The following is an 8,968-nucleotide window of genomic DNA, read 5'->3' as shown; positions in this document are numbered from 1 at the left end:
CACCATTCAGAAGCATTTAATCTGCGTTATGTTCTGTAAAAAAAAAATTCATATCGGCGGCATATTCGCTGATACCGATATATCTGCGACAGGCTCATATCGGCAAAGCGATATATCAGTCGGGCTCTAGTTTATACCTGTGGTGACTGCAGTCAGTGATGTTGGGGGTTTCTCCAGCTGTATTCTGTGACTGTGAAGAGAGATGTGAGGAATGAGCAGTCACAAAGGAAGCTGGATCTTTACATGCGTATTCACACTCACTTGAAATCTCAGCTCACAGCGCAGCAGGAAAGCCTGTTTCTCTCTGCCCTGTCCTTCGATCAGACCTGCTTAATGCACAGCGCAGCATGTGGCTGTGTGCAGTTTTGCATGGATGGTGTGGGTGTTTTTTAATCTATATGCTGTCCACATGTGAAGGCCGTTCATACAGGACAATTTTGTATTTAAAAACAGAAAGAGCTTAACAGAATTCAGGTGTCTTAAAGGGGTCATCGGATGCCCATTTTCCACAAGTTAATATGATTCTTTAGGGTCTTAATGAAAAGTCTATAACATACTTTGGTTAATTTCTCAATGGTAGTGTAAAAAAACACCCTTTTAACTTGTCAAAATCAGCTCTGTTTTCAGCAAGCCGTTTTAGTGCATGTTCTTTTAAATGCTAATGAGCTCTGCTCACCCCGCCCCTCTTTTCCACGGGGTGATGAGCCGTTCTCATGAGACCGTTTACTTTAGCCGCGGAACTTGCTAACTAGCACGTTATTAGGAAAGGCAATTTGCAGTGATTCATAAAAGAACCTTATACTCACTTCTTCTGTAGGTGAGGCTGGATCACGAATGATTTGCACAAAGTTAAACGCATTTAGACAGATCGGGGGCGCATTCCTTTCAAAAACAAAGCTAATCCACTGTGTCTTCAGCGGCTCAGATGTCGGGAGTAAATGACGAGTGCTGTGTTCATTATTACATCCAACAACAAAACACCTCAATCGCTTAGGAGCCATTCTTGTCTATTGCTCTGGCGTCGAAACAATGGCGGACTGATGACCGCTCACTCAGGGCGGGTCTAAGGTAAGACGCCAGTGTCAGTCAACAATCGTGGGAGGGGCTGGCTCTGTGTGACGTCACACAGACAGGTATCTGAGAATGGCTTGATTTGAGAAAGTATTTTAAAAAACACTGGGTGGATCTTTATCATTACGGGGGGGTTGTGTACTCACACTGCCAACACACATTTCAGTTAAAACAACTTGTAAAAGTGCATGTCGCATCCGATGACCCTTTAAAAATACAGCAGCTAAACCCCTTATACTTATTCATGTAGTCTGCATAGTCCAATTAAAAAAACACAACATGTCCTGTTTGAACAGCCCCTGACAGTGTTATTTAGCATTTTAACACATTCACTTTTAACACATTTTTTTTTACATATTTAATGAACATTATACAATACAGTACCATGCAAGTAACGTGTCATGCATTAACGTTCAAAAGTTCGGGGTCAGTAAGATTTTTTTTTTTTGTGTTTGAAAGAAGTCTCTTATGCTCATGAAGGTTGCATTTATTTAAAAAAAAATAAAAATACAGCAAAACGTCAATATTGTGAAATACCATTATAATTTAAAAGAACTGTTCTGTTCTAATATATTTTAAAATGTAATTTATTCCTGCTATGGCAAAGCTGAATTTTCAGCAGCCATTACTCTAGTCTTTAGTGTCACAGGATCTTTCAGAAATCATTTTAAAATGCTGATTTGTTCCTAAATAAACAATTATTATTATTATTAGATATAGAAATATTTTTGTGGATACTGATTCTTTGAATAGAACGGTCAAAAGAACAGTATCTATTAGAAATTTTTTGTAACATTAGAGGTGTGTCACTGCTGTGACTTTTGATCAATTTATTGAATCCTTGCGGAGTAAAATATCAAATTTATATTATCAATTACATTAATAAATAAAAATTGTACTGTCCTAAAAGTAGTGTACATATTCTGTCCCATGTTACACTCTGATAGAAGCTGTCTCTCTCCACCTTAGTGGCCATGTTAGTGACTGAAATATGATTTATCAGTAATCTGATGTGTGTCTTGCACAGGTGCTAACCCTCCACGGCCTGGAGGTTTCCCAGGTGCAAACAGTCCTGGACCCGTGGCAGACTTGTACGGCCCCAGCAGTCAGGACTCAGCAGTGGGAAATTACATCAGTGCTGCCAGCCCTCAGCCGGGTTCTGGGTTCAATCACAGTATCGCAGTGAGTAGAGCTCTCTTACACTCCTCAGTCATGCTGATGTGACCAAGAGATCCGAAAGTACAGAGAAAGTTCTCACTTTGTGTCTTTTGTCCATCATACTTTTAATTATATTCAACCTCCAGAGTCTGATTGGCTGTTCCTCCATTGTGACTCACTTTTTATGGCAAGGGCTTGTGTCAGTGCAGCCATTTAGAAACGCAGAGTTGGAAAAAAAGAATATCAGAGGAATTAGTTCCATTCCACATGTTCAAAAATACCCAATGAGTCACAAGTCTCCGTTAGACTGACACTTAATGTCTTTCGCTGATGTTTTGTTTTGGGAATAAAAGCATCACAAACAGTTTAGAGGAAGCAAAAAGCTGCCGTGGTTGGAAATGAGCAAATTGTCAAAATCAGATGTCCCTGTAACTAGCAGATGCTCTTGACACCGTCTCCAAACAAAAGCCCCTGCATTGCACAAAAACTTGCTTTAATTGGCTTTTGTCAGGGAGCGCACGGATTCTGTCTGCAGATGTCACGGACGTCAGGTTGCAACTCGGTGTCAGCACGGATCTCAATTTGAAGAAGAAAGCATTTATAATGAGGTGCCAAATTGAAATTAAATTACTCACCCGTTCTCACAAATAAGTTTCTTAACCAAATGAAGCACATTTTGATTTATGCGAGTGTTTGCAGCAGATTTCCACTGTTTTATTGCTTGTGGGTGGTCTGCTTAGAGGCCAGTTTTCATCTGCAGTATATGTAAAGCATGTTAGAGATATAGTGCTGGTAGTCTAGTGGTTCAATGAACGATGGAAGCTTCTGATAAAGCGCTATAATAGTGGTCCATTAGAGTTGTGTGGTATTTTCAAAGTCTTCTGAAATCATACAGTGGTTATGTTGAATTTTGGTTTGAGGAACAAAATGTACAGTACTCGTTTTCATTGGTTCCCGCATGTCTCATAACCAAAATGGGCCAAGGTTAAATTTCAAAAAGAGTGAGGAAATGACAGAATTTCTTATTTTTGGCTGAACTATTCCTAAACTTCTAAGCCAGTAATGAGGAGGAGTAATTTATGATCTCTCATCACAACAGGAGTGATGTCGCCTAGTGGATAAGGATCTTAGCTGGTAATTAAAAGGTTTGATTCTACACAGGCTGATCTGTTAACTATCACCATTAGGCCCTTAAGCAAGACATTTACTTCAGAGACTACTGCTGTAGTTTGTCATTTTTGAATGAAAAAGCCCTTCTTTTAATGGCTAAATTGGTGAAGAACTGCTCATAAACAGCTGTTTATTGTGTATAAAGACAATTGACTAATGACAGGAATATTAACTGCTGGTTGGAAACTGAAGTGAGCAGAAACTTGGATCTTTTATACTTCATTTCTGCCTCCTGGCATCTAAATAAAACATGTCACTGCATGAATTCATAACTTTATTCATCGGCATTAGTGCCGTGATTAATTCCAATTTTAGTGTGTTCATTCAGCTGGACTGATAGATGTGTGTGTGTAGTTCTTGAAGTCTCCGTGCAGAACATTAACACGGGAAATGACGCAGATCTAAAATGCTCATCTCCATTTATTTTTCTGACATGTCTCCAGTTCACCACCTACTGGAACACCCCCCCCTCCCCCTCATAGTACCAACACACAACGAAATAAAGTCCTTCCACGCAATTCTTAAAAAGAGGAAACCTGGCAGAAAAGCCAATATAAATGTAAGAAAGCCTTTCCTTCCTGCCCTCTAAAGCAGTGGGTGTGAGACTGACTTTGATTTATTCGTATGGATTAGACAGATCCGCTCCTGCCATGCACACAATAGTCTGATGACAGGCCCGATAAGCGACTGTGTTTCTCAGAAAGGCTTGTTGACAGGTTGCCGTTTTGCCCTCTAAATCAGCCATGTGGGTCTGCAAGTTCACAAATGCAGTCTGACAATGGGCAGGATTTATTTATTCAGGACTGATCAGCGCCACGGAAGAGGAATCAGGACAAATGCTTTTCTTCTATTTTCCTTATGCTTGGAGGTAGGGCTGGGAGATATAGCTAAAAAATTAATCAACGATATAATGTTTCATATCGTTCAGTATCGATAATTTGTTCAGTATCGAAAATCGACATTTGTTATAACCTTTTTTTAAAACAGAGCAATAGAATTTAAGCACTGTATTTTAAAATTAACCCAATTTGAGACAAACAACAAATATTTTTTGTTTTAACAAACACAAAATAAAAATTAAATATCTAATTTCTAATGTTTCATATGCAGATTAAATAGGTTTTAAGGAAACTTTTGTCTTGTCTCCCGAGGCCACAGGAGGGCGCAATGAGCAAAATAATGCATTTAAATTGTCAACAAGGCAATAACTGTCTATAAAAAACGTGCATTGTCTAAATTAACTCATAAAAATCAAATATAATTTCATAAATTGCATAAACAATTATGAACAAAACAGCATCATGTATTTATGCATTGCTTAATCCAAAGAGCCAAATCGCCCATCACACAGATTGCATTTAAAAACATATGAGACGCAGTGAAAAGGAATAAACCTCCACAAATTCGTGATGTGTTTTCTAAAAGTTTTAACTGTTTTAACTTTGCATGGCTTTCTATACATCTCTTGTGAGACGCGAGTGCAGCAGTCGTATTTGTCCGTCTAGAAAATGCACTGAATATGCGTTCTGTGTGAATGGCTTGGTTTCGGTTTTAACCTAATCAAGATCTTCCCCGCATTGAGCTTCTATATTTCTCTAATATTTTGAATGAATAACACAGCAGCGGCATGTCTCGTGGACTAGACTAACAAAACATTAAACTACAACTTCACTTACATCATCACCGCATCTCACGCTCCCTGATGCACACCTAACATTCAAATGCAAATGTTTATTTTAAATTCGACTAATATTCATTCTTTATTCACAATCTCCTCATCGCAGGCACAGCACTCTTTTCAGCATGTGTTCGTGTGTGCTGTCTGCGTCACTCATAGCACGTGCCTATATCGAAAAAATTTTCCAGCATTATCGAAGGTGTACCGTCGATAAATATCGATACCGTTTTATCGCCCAGGCCTACTTGGAGGCCTCCTAGTTGCGCTGATGCAGCTATATTTGTAGCAGAATAATTGAAACGGAAGAATCTGAAGATAAACGGAGATTTGCACATACTGAAGGCCGGATCTCCTGAATGAGAAAGGGGTCTATGACATCACATATAGTAAAAGCTCCTGTTAATCTGTGTAATGCCAACAAGAAAATCTTCTAAATTACAGAAATTCATTGGTTGATATTTTTAGGAAGCCTGCACGGTGGTTTTCTGCTTGGACTAATTAAGAATCCTGCCAGGGACAAACAGCATCCAAAACATCTGCTGCTGCCCAGCTAGCCATGCTTTTTCCTGAGCGGGTCTGCTGTCACTGACAGTCAGAGCACAGATTTCATTGGCACTTTTATCAGTATCATTTGTGTTATGTTAAAGTAGAATTCTTGATTCTGTACATGAGAAAAGAATCAATCTCAGAATCTTCATAAAAGAGAAACATGTAAATTATTCTGTCTGAATCTGTCAGTGTGTTAGAATCACTGTTTTCATACAGCTTCAATAATTGTGCTCAACATCTTACTCGTGATCTGCTTTTAGGGTCCTTTGATCGCCACAGCATTTACAAATGGATACCACTGAAAGCTAACCGGAGATGCGGCACAATCGCATTGGAGGTATGCATGTTTTTTTCTCATTCTGATTCTCTTTTTTATGCTGTTCCATTCATAATTTCAACAAGACTCCTATTGGTTTTGATTCATCAGAGTTCATCGGGAGGCCCTGGAAAAAGGGCCGGAGTCTCTGATTAGTTCGTGTACAGTTGATGTCATAAAGACTTCAAGCACTACAGGTTCTGATTGGTGAATGGACAAGAGGGGTGGAACCAAACACAGAGGACAATACGATCATCTCAGAAAACAAACATCACAACTGCTGTAACTGTTATCCAACCCTCCTGTCACTGCAGGACTCCTTCCCATTTTTCTTTTCCACACGCTTTTTTCTTTCTGTATGCTTTTTAAATGACTTCGGCTTTTAGACAAACATACTTAGATGAGTGAATTATTCAGTTAGCGATTGTCACAATTTTGAGTTTTTTTCCCTTCGATTTTGGTGCCAGTTAACTTTATTTTTGCACATATGGACAGACACTGTGCTGAAAGACACCATGTCATTCATCTATTGGAAAAAAGAAAATCATCTTAGTAGCCGTTTTTAATTGTGAAGTCTCATTGTTGATCATAATGACTTATTTTTGGGCAATACAGAGGGAGAGGACTCCAATATTTTTATGGTCCTTTTTATATATATATATATCTATCTATCTGTGTGTTGTTGTCATTTAGAGAGAAAAAAAATGTGTACTGTAACTTTTTCCCCCCAATGAAAACATGATTTCAAATATAAGAGAAAGAAATGTAAATATACTTCACTGCATATAATCAGTTCAGGCATATTTTTCTGATGGTGTTTCGAAAAAAAATCAGGGTGAAATTTAAGTAATTGACAGTATGACGGTGAAAAAAGTAATACATTGATTTCTTAAATTATTGTATACACATGAGCTGAATCATTTTACAGGTGTAATACCAGCATACTCATGCACATGATAACATGAGCAAAAACTTTCCTCGTTTGCCGTGGAGTTTCCAAAACACCACTCCCATCCAAAGCACACTGTGTGTAGTGATCAACGAAAGGACTTTTTCTTGTGTTCTGCACATTCTGACACTTTTACACTCCTGAGAAAAAAAAGAAACTTACTATGTTGTCTGTTGTTAATGTTGTCTAATAGAGGACGTTCTTCTTGATTTTATAACCTGTCGTGGACTGTACGTGAATGAAGCGGTTTATTTCTCTTTAGGCTTAAGGCGGCAAACATTTTTAATGAATCATACCTCAGTCCTGTGAGATTTAATTTATTCAGAGCAGATCAAGTGTACGGAGGAAGCTTTGCACTGTGTACAAAAAGAATGATGGTTTTCTTCTTGCACATGCTAGCTGTCACGAGTGACCTTACAGAGATTTGATGTATGAAAAATTGTTCAGTGAATTTTGCTTTTATTTTTCTGCCGCTGGCATCCAGAACGCAGGTCGAGAAGAAGCCAAACGAAAAGCAGTCTATTACTGGTGCGCCCAAGATTTAATTTCAAGGACATAGCAACCCTTTTATCTGAAATATCGACGTATTTTAATATACAGCCAGTTGAAGACACTGAAAAAAAATTGTTGACCTGAAACCCGGAGCTGCTGATTTCTTTCAAGTTGAAAAGCTGTTTTAGGTCAAACACGCATATATATATAAAATGCAGATTTTTAATGTTAAATGATCTGATATGTATATTCTGATGTAAATGTGTCTTTTTTTTTCCTGCTGAAGATGTAAACTTGTTTTTAATGACTTTTGTTTTATTTGGTGTAGTCTGGTAGCCGGAGGCAAACGCACTAAACGTCGGAGCCTCAAAAAGATTTACAAATCCAGTCACGTAATAATATTTAAACAACTGAAAGGAACAGAGTGAGGAAAGAAAACTATTGTAATGTTCAAATGTCAAAGAAAAATGTAAAAATTAAACATTAAAAATGAAACTAAGATGTTTGTTCACTGATTTCAATTGTGATTCAGGTTGTTTTTTTTTGGTGGTTATTGATGTTAATGTCTCATTTTCTAGATTATTTTTTCCTTTCCTTCATGTGACATTTAACAACATTTTGAATGAACTATGAGACCAGCATCATCTTTTATCCCATCATCTCGGAGTAACTACACAAACACTTGGTATTAAGTAATAAGCCACTCAAGGCTGTTATACTGTGTATACAGTCAGCTAAAGTAAATGCACTGTACACCCTATATATAATGATAAAGGCCCTGACATGTAAATGAGAATGTGATCTCTATGGGTGCTGTCAGTGATGTGCTTAGTAGCTGGTACTATTTAATGGATTTTAACAGGAGGTCTGTATTACCTGAAGAGCATGGTCTGTTAGCATTCCCATTCATCTCGCAGTTGCTCAGCTGGCACTGGACCCCTGACAATGCTGACTGGCTGATAGTACCACAAGAGTCTGCACACTCCCAGGATCTCCACTAGCTGTGACAGGAAAGACAACAAAAAGGGAACTATTTAAGTCAATTTCATGCAAAAAAAAATAATTATAAATATATACACATCATACAATAGTTTGTATGATGCAAGTAACGTGTAGTACAGTACCATCTTTTTTAAATGTTTTGTCTCTTACTCTCACCAAAGCTGCATTTACGTTATCAAAAATAGAGTAAAAAACACCAATATTGAGAAATATTACAATTAAAATAAATGTCTTTCTATTGTATTTTTTCTAATGTAATTTATTCCTGTGATGTTTAATCAGCATCATCACTTCAGTCTTCAGTGTCACATGATCCTTCAGAAATCACTTATATGTTGATTTGCTGCTCAAGAAACATTTCTTCTTATTATCAATGATGAAAACAGTTGTGCTGCTTGATACTATTGTGGAAGCCATGAACCTTTTTTAAGGATTTTTTTCTTTAATAAATAAATCTGAAAGTTTGTGTGGCGCTGCATTTCAGACCTGAACTATATTTGGCCACATTTGTCCTATCAGGTCTGACTCATAAGAGGACGCTACCGGACCTGTCCAGCTGTCTCAACTCACCAAGAGGCCTGCG

General features: G+C 37.9%; 1 protein-coding gene across 2 annotated transcripts in view; it reads left to right on the top strand.

The window, feature by feature from the left end:
- The window catches only part of LOC107653733 (RNA-binding protein Musashi homolog 2-like), a 199,019-nt gene extending 191,975 nt beyond the window's left edge, over nucleotides 1-7,044 (top strand). For both annotated transcript variants that reach the window (XM_016440547.1, XM_016440548.1), the window contains exons 13-15: nucleotides 2,099-2,253; nucleotides 5,887-5,963; nucleotides 6,054-7,044. In XM_016440547.1, the coding sequence (XP_016296033.1) occupies nucleotides 2,099-2,253; nucleotides 5,887-5,928 (197 nt within the window). In that variant the 3' untranslated portion in view covers nucleotides 5,929-5,963; nucleotides 6,054-7,044. The remainder of the gene's footprint in view (nucleotides 1-2,098; nucleotides 2,254-5,886; nucleotides 5,964-6,053) is intronic.
- Nucleotides 7,045-8,968: the final 1,924 nt, after the last annotated feature.

This window comes from Sinocyclocheilus anshuiensis, unplaced genomic scaffold (genome assembly GCF_001515605.1).
Source record: "Sinocyclocheilus anshuiensis isolate Anshui unplaced genomic scaffold, SAMN03320099.WGS_v1.1 scaffold315, whole genome shotgun sequence".
Taxonomy (NCBI): Eukaryota; Metazoa; Chordata; class Actinopteri; order Cypriniformes; family Cyprinidae; genus Sinocyclocheilus; species Sinocyclocheilus anshuiensis.
Note: the sequence above shows the minus strand (reverse complement) of the source record. Positions and strands in the feature narration are given on the sequence as shown.